The 15,267-nt window shown below is 37.3% G+C and overlaps 1 protein-coding gene across 1 annotated transcript; it reads left to right on the forward strand.

Moving 5' to 3' along the window:
* The first annotated feature begins 4,298 nt into the window (after nucleotides 1-4,298).
* Nucleotides 4,299-8,738, forward strand: LOC114321661 (uncharacterized protein At5g02240). Its single transcript, XM_028268856.2, has 7 exons — nucleotides 4,299-4,714; nucleotides 5,991-6,262; nucleotides 6,804-6,840; nucleotides 6,945-7,042; nucleotides 7,563-7,624; nucleotides 8,068-8,191; nucleotides 8,358-8,738. The coding sequence occupies exons 1-7, from the start codon at nucleotides 4,420-4,422 to the stop codon at nucleotides 8,475-8,477; spliced, it is 1,008 nt and encodes a 335-aa protein (XP_028124657.2). The 5' UTR covers nucleotides 4,299-4,419; the 3' UTR covers nucleotides 8,478-8,738.
* Nucleotides 8,739-15,267: the final 6,529 nt, after the last annotated feature.

Raw genomic sequence — 15,267 nt, forward strand, 5'->3', positions numbered from 1 at the left:
GAGGTGTTACTAGAGTTTCGGTTAGAAACAGTATTGATCAAGTGCTTTTCCAACAAGACTCCCAGAAACCCAAGGATCCAATCAACATCCTAAAAACTACATTCCATACCCACATAGTCACATAAACATGTTATCAATCAAACACATAGCATATGACACTACATCTAAGTCTCTATCAAGCGAGACAAACCCATTGTGATCCTAATCACTTCCCACGTATCCAAAGTATTCGAACCCGGTACGCTCTGATACCAAGTTGTAACGCCCTCAAAAAAATACATAAAACCCATCACTTTAAACATGCAATGACATAAAAGAAACTAACCATTTCTATTCATCAGAGTGATTCTTACAACCATATTACATGTTAACAACAAAAGCAAATGCCCTAAGGGCTTACAGCTTTCCAAGTTAACACTTGGTTACAAAAAAAAAAGAGTGCTAACTCAAAACATATTAAGCCCTTGGCTTGAATTTACATGTAATACATCAAAATAAACAAAAAAAAAAAAAGAGTCTTCAACTCTCATCATCATCCAAGCTATGTCCTTGGAGGTGGCATACTACCTGTACCTGAAAATAATGTCCCATAAAGGGTGAGCCAACGCCTAGTAGAGATATGCTAAACACAGTATGAGCAATAACTAAGACATTAGCAATTGATAAATGTTCAATTTCCATAAATCAATTCATAACCCATTTCCATTTGATTTCAGTTTCCATTTCTTATCAATTTCTCGATTTACATCAACGGCTCAGAACCTGGCCAACCACTTATATGAGACAATGACTCATATTAAACACTTCCCATTTTACATTAGATAAACATACAAGTTGTATCCACATTTCAACAGATATGCATAATAGCTATATCAACACTTCTAATGATAAGCATATGGGCTGTATCAACACTTCCAAAGATAAGCATATGAGCTATATCAACACAATATCTGACAAGCATATGAGCTGTATCAGTGGAGTCCATCCCCTATCTCCTCCCAAACAACATGCGGTTTAGAGGTCCATCCCCTATCTTCCCCTAAACCATGGAGTGCATCCCCTATCTCCTCCCCCACACACAGCGTATATACACAAAGGTCATATACACAATCAATCAATACATAACGTTAATGTATTCTATCAACCGTCATACTCTATGACATGTCTAATTGATTAGTTTTAGTTTGCCTAATCATCATGCATTGTCTACAACAATCAAAACTACCCTCCACCGGTAGCCCAAGCAATTATTTCTAAACAGATAATAAAAGCTCCAACAGATAAAATATCAATGTTTTCAAAAGTGAGCAATTAACAAATCTAACTCCACTATTCAACCATATAATGAGGCAATTTCATTAATTCCAACTCAATTCCATATAACCACCATTTTCTCAAATTAATCATATTGACCCAATGGTCTATATTTCAACAACCAACAACAATAACACCATTTTGAAACCCCAAATATATATTATGAGCCCAAAATCACAAAACCCTCTTTAACACATTTTGAAACCCTAAGTCCCAAAATCAACCAATTAAACAATAAGCTCAAAATCTAGGTTAAAACTCATAAGAATGAGTAGGAATCCCTACCTCAAAAGTTGACACCCAACAAAGAAGATGATAAAAAACGAAGTTGCTCCAAATCACAAGTTTCTCGGATCAAAAGATAGCCATCGACGATCAACAACTTTTTGTAAAGGCCAAAGGTGAGGAAACAACTCCAACTAGATCAATACCTAGAGAGAAGGCAAGGTTCTAGAGAGAGGAGCTCTCAAATGGCGTTTTGGAAAAGTAAGAGAGAGAGTGTGAATGTAAAAAGTGATTTTAAAATGCCCAGCTGTCAACTGATATACGACATTCCCGCTCGAGCGGAGAACATAACGCTCGAGCGTCAACAACAAAAAACTAGGTCCGCTCGAGCTCAACGAAGCCCGCTCGAGCGCCAAGACACAAGAATAAAGCACATCCGCTCGAGCGCGAAAACCAGCCCGCTCGAGCGTAGATTTCTCCCTCCCAGAACTTACACCAAAAAGTACTACCCGCTCGAGCGCCACCGCTCGAGCGTAAAGAAACCCGCCCGAGCGTAAAAATCACACCTGCAGAAGTTTTGCAGGGACACGAAAAACTGGGAGCGTGCAATCTCCGCTCGAGCGCAAGAAGACCCGCTCGAGCGGACCTCCTAAAAACTGGGCAACAATGAATTAAAACCAAAGCCTAACCAACCTGTAACAACTCTGCCCAATATATCCTAAAACTCAATCAAGTGGAATTGAAGGATGACAACAAGGTATACCACCACCAACATCACGGAACCGAGTCCGGAATACAACAGAACAGTAAAGGGACAACCGGGATCGCTATACATATGCTTATCTATTGAAGTGCAGATACAGCTAATATGCTTATTTGTTGATGTATTGACACAGCTTGTATGGTTATCTGTTGATGTATTGATATAGCTGGTATGCTTATCTATTGCGAAAATGTAAATGCTTAATATGAGTGTTTGTCTCATATAGGTTGTTTGACCCGGCTCTGAGTCATAATTATGATTGAGAATTGGTTAAGAAACGGAAAGTGAAGGTAACATGGACATGATTGTTGTTAAACTGTAACACAGTATAAATTGGAATATAAGTGCGGACCACCCATTGAACACTATTATCTTAGTCATTGTTTATAGTTGGTTTAGTGTATTTCTACTGGGCTGTGGCTCACCCTGTATGGGACACTATTTTCAGGTACAAGAAGCATGCCACTTCCAAGGGCGTAGTTTGGGAAGCAAGAGGCAGACAGACTGCTTTTGTTGTTTTGCTTTTTTTGGTGTATTATATGTAAATTCAAGCCAAGGGCTTAAGATGTATTAAGTTATTATTCTTCTCTTTTTGTGACCAAGTGTTAACTTGGAAAGCTGTAAGTCCGTAGGTCATTTGTTTGTTAGTAGCTTGTAATATTTCTGTAAGAGCTACTCTGATAAATCAAAAGATATTTATTTATCGTACATCATGGCATGTCTAAAATGATGGGTTTTATGTATTATTTTGAGGGCGTGACAGATGTTGCCATTTGCAAGGCATGTTTCACATCGTAGTCCGGTGTCACACTGATTGTCGGAGGAGCAGGTTTCGCCGATCTGTTTATTTGTTGGTGAAATGAAAATAAAATTAGTATTTTAAGATGTGTTGATTCATTTGAAGAAAGCATGAAAATAGGGATGTAAAAGAATGAGCCTGGAGACTAAAACAATAGCCGAATAATAGACCGACTGTAATCAAACGGCAAAGAAATGAATTCTCTGCAATTTATAGAGAGGGGGGGGGGTTGTTTAGTGTTTTACATTAACAGAGAGAGAGAGAGAGAATTGAAAGAACTGATATAAAAATAGAAAATGTTTGGTGGCTCGAATTTTTGTGACTCGAATGGCTCAAATGTGTTAAAACGATGTTGTTTGACACTTAAAACGATGTCGTTTGGATGTTTCGAGTTATGATTTTTCGGACCACCTAACATTATTACAAGTTTAAAAAATTCGTTAATTTTATTGGAGATATCCATCAAAACTTAATTAATTTAACAAAAATTACAACCATATACTATAATATGAATCTCATAAATAAATAATCTTAATCTTATATTAGCATCCGCCTAATCAAACAAACTGAAGCATAAAAAAAATAAGTCGCATACCCCCGGAATTTCATTTTAAAAAAATCTATAATAAAATAAAATCAGACCATAAGTAGCATGCCCGGCTCCCAAAATACAAGGAGACTAAACAGGAAAAATATATATATTTTGTCAAGTATTCATTTTGATATTTAAAACAAAAAATTAGATATAAGGGAGGAGTGAAACTTGAACTTAATATTTGATATAAATAAAAATAACAAAAACCTCTTAGCTCTGCTTATACTTTTTTGTATTGCACACGAATACATTAAATTGAACAATGATCCTGTTTTGGCAAGAGGTTTTTTGACCTTTTTTTATTAAAATTCACAAAAAAAAAAAAATAGACTAAAATTGTTAATAAAACAAAATGTGACATCAAATTCATAATTATTTTATTTTTTTTTCTCAGAAACATCACATTCAATTATAAAAATAAAAATAAAAAAACAGTGAAATGATTGTCCTAAATGAATTGAACTGGGAATTGTTTTGCAGAGTATTCCGGCTCTAAATCTTGGTGGGCCTAATAGTAGAGACGGCCCACAATCCCCATGAAAAGGCCCAATCCAAATAAGTGGAAGCAGAGATAAGGTTACCAACCAAAAAATGGATAAGAAGATCACTCGAAACTAAACAACTTTTAACGGCTAAGAAACAAACCTACCTCTCTCTCTCTCTCTCTGTGCTTGGAGATCGAATTTCGTGGCTCACCAATCGACCATCACTACCACTGGATGGATGCTAATTCGTCCTACTAGTCCATCGTCAATGGCCACCGCGACACGTGTCCCACTGGTGCCTTCGAGCTCAAGCCTCCTCCCCCTGCGTCAATGTCATGAACACTTTTTGGTTAATTGCTTCGTTACTACTACAACTCTTCCAGAAGCTTCCACTCTCTCCTATTTATCCTCATTTCCTCAGAATTTAAGGATTGCAAAAAAGGGTTTTAGGAGACTCTCAGTGGTTAATAAGTCGGCGATGGCGGATTTGAACCCAAGCTCAGTCCTTGTTACCGGTGCTGCCGGTAGAACTGGTACCCATTTTACTTCTACTCTTCTTCATTGTTGTCTTAATCTCTATAACATTTTTTTAAGTACTAAAAATATCGGCTTGGGTGGCCACCTTAGTGTAATGTCAGAATTTTTTTATTTACCCAAAATTTCCACGCAGAGCTATCGTCTGTAACTAACATATTCAAAACAAAAAAATTATTTTAACCGCACACCTACACTGCTAGTATATGTTAAATGTAAGTGTTAGAGTGTGTATGTATATACATGTATTGTGTGTTCTGATTTCAATTCATGTGTCCAATTGAATATGATTGTACAAATTAATAAACGAAACTTGATTTAGTGGGTAAAAAAATTATTTTAAAATTTGAACAACTAAAACCATCTACCAAGCACTTATTTTTTTCTTATTATTTTGAACAAGCTGCACACCTCAACCAATTTGATGGGCGTCTGATTGTACGGTTCAAATTTTGAAATGATATTTTTAATTATCAAATTAAGCTCGTTATTGATTTCTATAATTATCTTCAATTGAATTACATGAACTAAAATAATAACGGACTAAATAGATGAAAAAAAATATATTTTTTAAAAAATGTGATAGTTTAGGAAATAAAAGTGAAATTAAGGTCGAAGTGTGTTGGGGATTTGTTTAGATGATATATGTGTTTTGGAGGCAAATCGTGTTTTTGATCAATTGAGACTGTGTGTTACTTGGGTGTGGACATTGCTTGCAGTTCCATTGTTTGCAGATTGGATAATGCTAATGAAAGCCATGTTTGGATATGGATTTGGTGAGAGGGAAAAAGGGGGTTGGAAAAGTGAATCAATTAAAATCTTTTTTTTTTTTTCATTTTATCCTTTCCTTTTTCCTTTTTCTCCACAAATTTATGATCCGAACACTATATTAAAGTTTTATATTCATGGAAGAACTAAGAGGTTTTACAGTGTTGTAGTCAAGTGAATGTTTTCTAATATTCTGATATTGAATACTAGAACTACCCACGGACCGATGTGGTGCTTGAATAAGTGTTGCATTTTTTTAGAATCTATTAGACTATTACCTGATTGTTAAATACTTCAATATTGAAATGTCACATTGTTAAGTTTACATATTGTTAATAAATTTATTTAAAACGGTTTACATTGTTTCTATGATAACTGCACACCACTCTCTTTTTGACAGTGAAAATCGAGCTAAAGCTACCCTGCCATTGGTTCTCTCTGTTACCAAGAACTGAATTTCTTTTCCTTCTTCCTGATTTGGTTCTGTGTTGCTTGATTTTTTCACAGGACAAATTGTTTATAGGAAGTTGAAGGAGAGGGCGGATCAATATGGTGCAAGAGGTTTGGTCAGAACGGTGGAGAGCAAGGAGAAAATTGGAGGTGCAGATGATGTTTTTGTCGGGGATATAAGGGATGCCGACAGCTTGGTTCCTGCTATTCAAGGCATTGATGCTCTTATAATTCTCACGAGTGCAGTTCCAAAAATGAAGCCCGGGTTTGATCCTAGTAAAGGTGGAAGGCCAGAGTTTTATTTTGAAAATGGAGCATTTCCTGAACAGGTAACTACTTTGTTTTTTTAGTATCCTGAGCAACTCGATAAGGTCATGACCTAGTACAATGGTTAGTGTTATCCTCCGTAAAGCTGCCTACCTACCACCTCTCCCAGACCCGTGCGCTGGGAGAGGTTGGTGGCTAGCAAGGAAAGAATGCTGTAATATGTTTAGCCAACAACCCAACATATGTTCAGTTGGTGAGCATGGTGAATAGTTGGCTTTTGCACAACAAACAATTTACATGTGACCACAATATAGTCAACAAAGCTGCCCTTTAAGATCACTAAAAGAAATCCAACAATGAAAATGAACCAGGATCAACCACTATATATGTTCTATTTGATCTCCGTGTCAGTACCAACAAAATTAGATAAACCAAATAAACTTACCAATCCTAAGAAAATTAAACAACCAGAAAATTTTCTAATCGGTCGCTTCTTCTTCAATCACCACAGCCTACTATACTTGATCACAACCAACTAAAATTGGGGACTAACGTTCAGATTTTTCTGTTTTTCTTCATGCTGAATAAATATGTTTGTGTTAGGTTGACTGGATTGGGCAGAAGAATCAAATAGATGCTGGTGGGTATTTCATTTTTGTATTTTTTACACCATTTCAGTTCAAATAAATTTCTGAGGTTTGTTTTTGCACGTGTTGGGCTGAATCATGTGATCTATATGTACAGCTAAATCTGCAGGAGTGAAGCAAGTCGTGCTTGTTGGGTCAATGGGAGGAACACAGCCTGACAATCCATTAAACAACTTAGGAAATGGAAATATTTTGGTCTGTACCTTCTCTATTGTCCTTATAAAGTTTTTCTTTTTCTTTTTCTTTTTGCATTTTTTGTTTCAGTTTCATCGAATCATCAATTTCTCCTTACATATATATATATAAATATATATTTTCGGTTCTCCGTTATCTAAAAAAAGAATGGATTTGGTTCCTTTGTGGTGCATTCCCATACTCGCTTAGGTTTTCTTATATGTTGGATTTCAACAATAAGATTACTGTTTACTAAGTTTTTAATTCTCTTCTGGTAATTTTTCTAGCAAAAATGATTTTTAAAATAAAATGAATCAATGGTCCTCATGCATAGTATCAAAACTTCCATCTTGATGAGCAAGTATTAGTCTCCAAACTTATATGAGGATGATGAAAAGCCCATTGCAACTCTCTAGACATTTGTAACCTCATATGTATAAAATGCTTCTATTTTTTTAACTTTGAATCTTCCTTTTTTCGTTCTTTGTTGCTTTTTCACTTTGAAACTGTTTCCAATAAAATAGTTTTTGCCATGCTACAGATTTGGAAGAGAAAGGCTGAACAGTATCTGGCTGACTCAGGACTCCCGTACACAATTATAAGGTATATGCCCATCTCTTTTCACTTTTGTCTTCGTCATAACTGATTTGTTCGTGCATCCAACCCTTCCCAAATCCTGCAATGGCAGAAGTCTCGTATATTAGGCTGCCCTTTAAACTTGACACAAAAATAGTAGTAAGCTACTTTTTGGTGGCATTCACATAGCATCTTAAATCTTAAAATTCTTAAAATGTTAAGCATAAGATGGAGATTCTGAAGTTACGCTATCTGGAATATCTATGAGAATATAAACTCGATCTTGACAATTCTTGAGTAATGAAACTTTAACACTCAGTAATCTTCTCAAACACACACTACAGTTAAAATTTTAAATGCATCATTGAGTTCCCATTATTAAATATTGATATTGCAACTGATATCAACAATGAATAGTTTTTAACCCAATTCACTTTCTTTTTATTGTTTACATTATTGTTCTTGTACAGGGCTGGAGGCTTGCAAGACAAAGATGGCGGTGTTCGGGAATTACTTGTTGGAAAGGATGATGAGCTTCTCCAGACAGAAACAAGGACTATCGCTAGGGCTGATGTTGCAGAAGTCTGCATTCAGGTATTCATTATAAGTGGTTGTGCTTGAAGAAAGAAATATACGCCTCATTCTTTCTTCGCTGCACATCCTGGAAACTGCATTTTCTCTTCTTCCTTTCTTTTTTTTTTTTTTTTTGGGTACATATTATTTTTACTCTGTACTATAATATATTTCCTATTGTGAACAGGCACTACAATTTGAGGAGGCTAAATTCAAGGCACTTGACCTGGCATCAAAGCCTGAGGGAACTGGCACGCCGACAAAGGATTTCAAGGCTCTGTTTTCAAAGATCACTACTCGTTTTTGATATGAAACGGCCTTAGCTATTTGTTTGGGACTATAGTATCCATCTTCAGGGTTAATTATTGAGAATTATGTTAACCAATTCTGCATTGTGACTCCAGGTTTTGATGTTCGAAAAAAAAAAAATAGAGTAGAACAAGAATTTTAGCTGGTTGTGTATGGGTTTTGTATTTTGTTATGTAAGATTGTATTTTGTTATGTAAGAGTCTCAACATTGTTAGCCATGACAAAGATGTCTTTTACCAAGAAGAATTGCACCCTAATATGTCGGTAGTTGTATTTGTGGTGATCATGGTGGGGTGTTAGAGGTGATAGCATGGTTGCATTGACAAGAATTTAGTTCAAAAAAAGTTTCACCTTTTATGTTTTTTTTTTCCAAATAAACTTGTTTTTTTGTTGGTGTAGCTTGCTTTTCGTGCTCCTTTCAGATACGACTAGCCCTACAGTTCGGACTTCCGTAATTCTGAATCTGATTTCACAAGTGCAATGTGAAACAGTGAAAAACAAAAAGAGTCCAAATCCAGCAATTCTTTTGGAAAATCGATTTTGAATCAAATGTCAAAAATGGACTGCTTTTCTAGATTACAGAGCTGTCACCTAAATATTTTTGGAAAATTTAAGAAACCCATGACTCATGCCAAATGCCACTTATCCACCATCACCAAAGTGTCTTGACTCGAGAACTTAGGTATGAGAGGGGAAGGTCATGAATTGAGCACCACACTCGCCCGATCAAAGATCTGTCTCTACTAATCATGATGTGATTTTTATTTACATTATATGGTCTTGTTCTGATTTATTAGACTAACATTACTATGTGTTGCACGCAAGTATAGACTATTTTGCAAAAGTTAGAACATTTGATTTCATGTTTTGTTTGGAAAAAAAAAGTGTTTTGAATATGCGTCACCTGAAAAAGTGAGTTTGTATGGACATTAATCATTTTATCTCAATTTAAGCAATTAGCTTTCATTCACATGCATTTAAACAGATATATCACTTAAGCACTTAGCCTCGCAGAATATGCTCAATATGGCAACACAAACATTCAATGCAAGATGCTAAAACAATAAACGCTCACCTAGTACTCCAAGGCAACCCAAACAAAGCAACATAATTAGAAAACATGCATGCTCCTAACTTATGCAAAATGACTAATGTGACACATACAATCATGCAAGAAAATAGGCTCGGCTACTAGCATGATATATGATTCCATTTAAGACATGTGATAAATCACATATTTATTTAAGAGGGTTGAATGCGACATTGATTTAGTATGATGAGCCGAACCGAACCGAAATGCATGTGACGAGTGTATGCAAACATGGGAATGCTAAATAAATATGATGCTCTATGCGATCATCATAAGCGGGTAAATAAAAGGGAGAAAGAAATGGGAGTTGGAAGACATACATTATTATTATATATTTTCTTTCACGCAAAAGGGTCCGAATAAATGTCCGAGTGTCTAAATTAAACTAATTATTACAAATTCGAATGAAAGAATTATGTAACTAACTAGCTAAGGTAAACAACTATTGACTAGATATCTAAAATATCAACCAGCTATGTAAGTTATTATAACAAGGCATTATATCAGTAATAATCGCAACAAGGATATTACGACAATTACAACAATTCTAATGAGAATAGTAATCTAAACAACCATGAGACACAATAATCGCATGCATAGTGCTCAGAAGCTGCTCAGTCTGCCCAAACTGCTCTGCCTCACCTTTAGCCACTGCCCTCTGTTTCTGCCAACAGTCCCTGTTTTACCAAACATTGGAAGCCAACCGGCTCCAAATGAGATCCGGTCAGGCCAAAACAGTACCGGTCGGCACCAAATTTTATGCCAAAAAGTGTTTTGTGCTCTGAGGTGAGAATAGTGCAGACAGAGCCTTTCTAAGCTCTGTTTGTCCCTTCTGCCCCTCTCTGTCATAGGAAACTCAAGAGAAGGACAAATTCCCATTCGAAACCATCAATTAGCACAAGTTAATGGCTTGATGATCCCGAGCATGTTTGGACAAAATTGATAAATGTGATGAAAAAAACACCCTTTCCTCCTATTATGAAGGCTCAAAGAGGGAAATAGACACGCTCTAAGTCTTATCAACGTATCATGAATTAATACATGATAAATCTCAGAACGATGGATTTGGCATAACGTCCAACCGAATCCAACCAACTCTAAGCATTTCTTTATGTCGGTTTAGTTCATTTTAAGTTGATTTCATTAGTCTTTACCATTCTTTAATCAATTTGTCCAAAATGATGTTTAAGTCCACTAAATAAGAAGAAACGTCAAACGAGAAGTGATTCTTGGCATAAAAGAGAGCTTATGCCTTGACGATGAACTTCTGTAGAGATTAAGCCATTGAGCATAGGTCTCTATCCCATGCCTTGAATTACCGTTGATTGGTTGAAGTAACTCTCAAAACAAAAAAAAAAAACAAAAAAGAAAAGAAATGAGGGATGTGGCAGAAATGACTTATGCAAAATTAATTATTTAAAATGAGACACTTGACATGAAAATTAAACAAAGAAAAAAAAACTATCAAAGCATGGATGACACAACACATCTAGCTAGATATGAAGATTTGCAACACGACCAGCTAGATATTCAAAGCATACCTTAATTAAATAAATTACAACAGCCCTAAAATAGCCCCTGATATGCTAAAAACAGTGGCTAAAAATTATGTTAAAGAGCATAAAAAATGTAGGAAAGAATAAGGCAAAGCAAGGCTAGTGAACAAAAGCAAGGAGAGGTGGCTACCCTCTCCATTTTTGAGACCCCAAACCATGTTTTTTAGCCTTTATTAAACTCTGAAAATCAATTTAAAGAAAGCAAAGAAAAGAGGGTAGAACAAGGGTGTGAGCTATGAAGTAGAGAGCAAGAAAGGGTGTTAACCCTTTCTACCCTTTGGTAGCCCTTCAAACCCAAGTTCCAACACTTGAAATAGGATCAAACAATACAAAAACACAAGAAATAAACAAAGAAAAATAGAAATGAAAGCAATACAAAGGTGGTGAGGTTATACCTCTTGAAGAAGGTAAGCTCTTGTTTGTGAACCAAACTTGGTCCAAGCACACTCTCAAGCTTGAATTGTGACTTACAAAGCTCAAACAAGGTTCTAAGTTCTTGTTCTAAGGTTGGCTATGGTGTATGGATATAGTATAAGGATGATCAAATATCTCAAGGGTAGCTTGCACAAGAAGAAGGAGCTCTCAAGAGTTATTTAGCTTTTTTGAAATTTTTCCAACCTCTAACACTGAGATACATATTCGTATTTATAAAATTTGAGCAACATAGGTCATAAATATCTTTAAAAATGGACAGCTGGCTCATTCCCGCCCAAAATAGTGTTTCTCGCTATCAAGAGCCGGCTGGCTCCCAATAGCTACGGCCGGCTCCTAATGTAGTACGGACAGCTCCCAATATGTTCCCCTGTTCCACTATTTTAAACTCAATATAGGGTGACACAATGTTCAAAAATGAATTTCAGGGGTAAACACAGTATAAATATGAAAGGTTTAGGATTGGTTTCGGAGCGCAAGCTTTCGTTCCTTCGTTGAGACTTCGAATCACACTTAACACAACTTCATCATCAATTGCCCAGGACAAAGCGTCCAAGTCTTACGGGCAGTCAAAAATGAGGTGTCTACAGTTGCCCCTCTTTGACAGAGCTCAAAGTTATAGAACGATGTGAATAAATGTCAAGGCCCAAAGACGACCCATTTGACAAGACGGTAAGACTTGGGCAAGAAAACAAATCAAAATACAAATGCCAAAGGTTGAACCCGAAGGTTGCCTACGTATCCATTTGCAAGGAATCAAACCTGCGTAGTTCAAGGGCAAGGTACACAATGATATGCAGAAAATAACTTATGATCATGCAATGAAACAATGCAATAAAACACAAATGTGAATAACAAGTGACAAAGCAATGCTACAAACAAAAATAGGTATGCAACGTCTGAACGAAAGTAGAACAACTCAAGCCGCGTCTCACACGGAGCGAGGTAAGTAAACAAATACGGGGACAAAGAAAATGCGAACCAAACCATGTCCTGTGTAGGAAAGATGCCAGTCTACCTACGTCCCACACAGGGAAGGCGAAGGGCGATGTAAACACCGGGCGCACCCAAGGTTTAACCGAAGAACTTGAGATCCTAACGTATCTCATGCGAAAGAAGGAAATGCAGCATGAATAGACAGGCAAACCTGTTATTTTTAACCAAGAAAAACAATAATCCCAACGCGTCTCACGCGAAATGAGGGAATGTGGTGTGAACAAATAAGCGCACCTGCTATTTTTAACCGAGTTGGACAATCTGAATGCGTCCCACCTGAAAGGAGGAAGACAATCCTAATGTGTCGCACGCGAGAAGAGGAGAGGTTGGTGTGAACAAACAGGCCCATCTGCTGTTTTTAACCGAGAAAAACAATTCTAACGCGTCTCACGCGAGAGGAGGAGAACAATCCTAACGTGTCGCACATGAAAGGAAAAGAGATTGATGTGAACATTGGGCACACCCAATGCTTTTAACCGAGAAAAACAATCCTAACGCGTCTCACTAGAGAGGAGAAGAATAATCCTAACGAGTCGCACTCGAAAGGATGAAGGATTGATGTGAACACCGGGGCACACTCGATATTTTTAACTAAGAAGAAAAATCCTAATGTGTCGCACGCAAGAGGAGGAGAACAATCCGAACGCATCAGTACGCGAAAGGAGGAGGGATTGGTGTGAACAAACAGTCACACCTGATTTTTTAACCAAGAAAAACAATCCTAACGCGTCGCACACGAGAGGAGGAGGTGTCAATTCGACGAAAAAACAAACAACTTCAGAATAGAGCGAGATAATCTCATCCCTAGGAAGGCCTCGGAAAACGAAGCCATGAACTCCACAGAGAAAACAGTACAAAGCATAAATTCTCAATTCAAAAAGAAACACACAATCCAAAACGGGGCTCGACTTAGCAAATTTAAGAGCAAATTTGCCAATTGTGAAAATAGACTTGGCTTGAATAATGGAACACATCATAAATTCTCAAAACAACAAGATGATGGACCAAAGCATGAATTGAGGAAGCGAGTAGGGAAATAATTATGACTTCGGAACAACTTTAAACAAAACAAATTACAAGCTCAAACTAATTAATAAAATACCAACTAATAGAATTTGACTTAAACAAGTTCAAATTTAAACACCTATGAATTAATCAATTTTAAACCGAGCAAAATACAAAACTTTTCGTCTTCTTTTTCATTTTTCTTTTCTTTTCTTTTCTCTCGATTTTTTGCTCTTTTGCTTTTTTTTTCCCTTGCTTTTTCATATATATATATATATATATATATATTCTCTTAATTCTCTCTTTTTTTCATTTTTCTTCTATTTTCTCTTTCTTTACATTCCCTTTTTTACTCACTTTCTTTTCCACTCTTTTTTTTTCTTCTTCTTCTCTTTTTCTTTGTTTCTTTCTTCTTTGTTTCTTTTTCTTGTTGTTGCTCTCTTTTTTTTTTTTTTAACAAACCAAAATGCCCAACACTGAAACATATTAAGGAAAACAAAAACCAGAACTGGGTTTGCATTTGGAGCCAGCCGACACTCAACGACGTATAGCTGGACTCAAATAGTGTCGGCTGGCTTGCGATGGCGGCAGGGGTAGATTCGACAAATGTCGCACCCATGGTTGGATTAAATCAAACCCAACCCTCCTTCCACACAACCCTACGTCCGAAAAACCTCCCTCTCTCTCTCTCTCTCTCTCTCTCTCTAAGCCACCTCTCTGTCTAGATTTTCCCTATTTTCGCAAAACCCACAAACCCTTGCGAATTTTTCTTTGAAAACCCTCTTATTCCTCTATGTTTTGAACTGAACAAAAGTTGATTTCGTTGAGTTTTGGGATTTTCCCTAGGTCTGTCTTGCTTTCCCACATCTTTACCCACACTCTCCCCTCTTCCTCCTATTTTTTCACTTTCTCTTTATTTTCTCTCTCATAGGGTTTAGGATTTTGGACTTTTGCACTCAAATTCACCCACCCGCTCACTTTTCTTCATTTTTCCTTACTTTCCTCACTTTTGCTTCATGGCTAGCGGTGAACTTCCCATCCCCGACCCCATTATTGGTATTGGAGTCGTCCTAGGTGAGGTCATAGAGGCCAAGGATATCCTCCCTCCCATTAGGGATGGCAACGGGCCGGGCCGGGGATCATACTCCCCGTCCCCGATCCCCGATGGTAGAAATTTCTCCGTCCCTGACCCCGATCCCCGACGGGGAACCTATTACAGTCTCCATTCCCGTCCCCTAATAGGGATTGGGTTTCTCCGACCCCGAAAATTCCCCGGCAAAAAAAAAAAAAAAAAGAAGCAACAACAGATTTGAGCTCATCTTCATCTTCATTAACAGTAGTTGTGGTGCAACTCAACGCCGTCGGAGCTTCGTCTGCGTTGACGACGGAAGAAAAGCAAAGGCGACAGCGAGATGAAAAAAGCTTCGTCAGTGTTTTTGGTTCAAATCACCTTATTGCCATTCGTTTGGACCGTCGACAGCGTTGTGTTAGGGAAAGAGCTCTCAGGGCAGAGGAGGAGGGACTCTAGATTTGGTGATGATGGCGGCAGATTCATTGCCGACGAAGCGTAAGCGTGGCAGCAGAGGAGATCTCAGCTTGGAAGGAAAACGAAGGTCTCTATTTCGCCCATCTGCACGTCCACCATTGATCTTCATCACAAGAACTACATAACAGAGAGAGAAAGAGAGGCTGAGAGAAGTGAGTGTGAT

This window comes from Camellia sinensis, chromosome 10 (genome assembly GCF_055761805.1).
Source record: "Camellia sinensis isolate YWXY chromosome 10, ASM5576180v1, whole genome shotgun sequence".
Classification (NCBI taxonomy): Eukaryota; Viridiplantae; Streptophyta; class Magnoliopsida; order Ericales; family Theaceae; genus Camellia; species Camellia sinensis.

Bases quoted from the DNA above. Each gene is read 5' to 3' on its own strand.
- LOC114321661 (XM_028268856.2), top strand. From the start codon at position 4,420: ATGCTAATTCGTCCTACTAGTCCATCGTCAATGGCCACCGCGACACGT. The intron at 4,715-5,990 runs GTACCCATTTTA...ATTTTTTCACAG, and splicing joins CGGTGCTGCCGGTAGAACTG to GACAAATTGTTTATAGGAAG. The intron at 8,192-8,357 runs GTATTCATTATA...TATTGTGAACAG, and splicing joins TTGCAGAAGTCTGCATTCAG to GCACTACAATTTGAGGAGGC.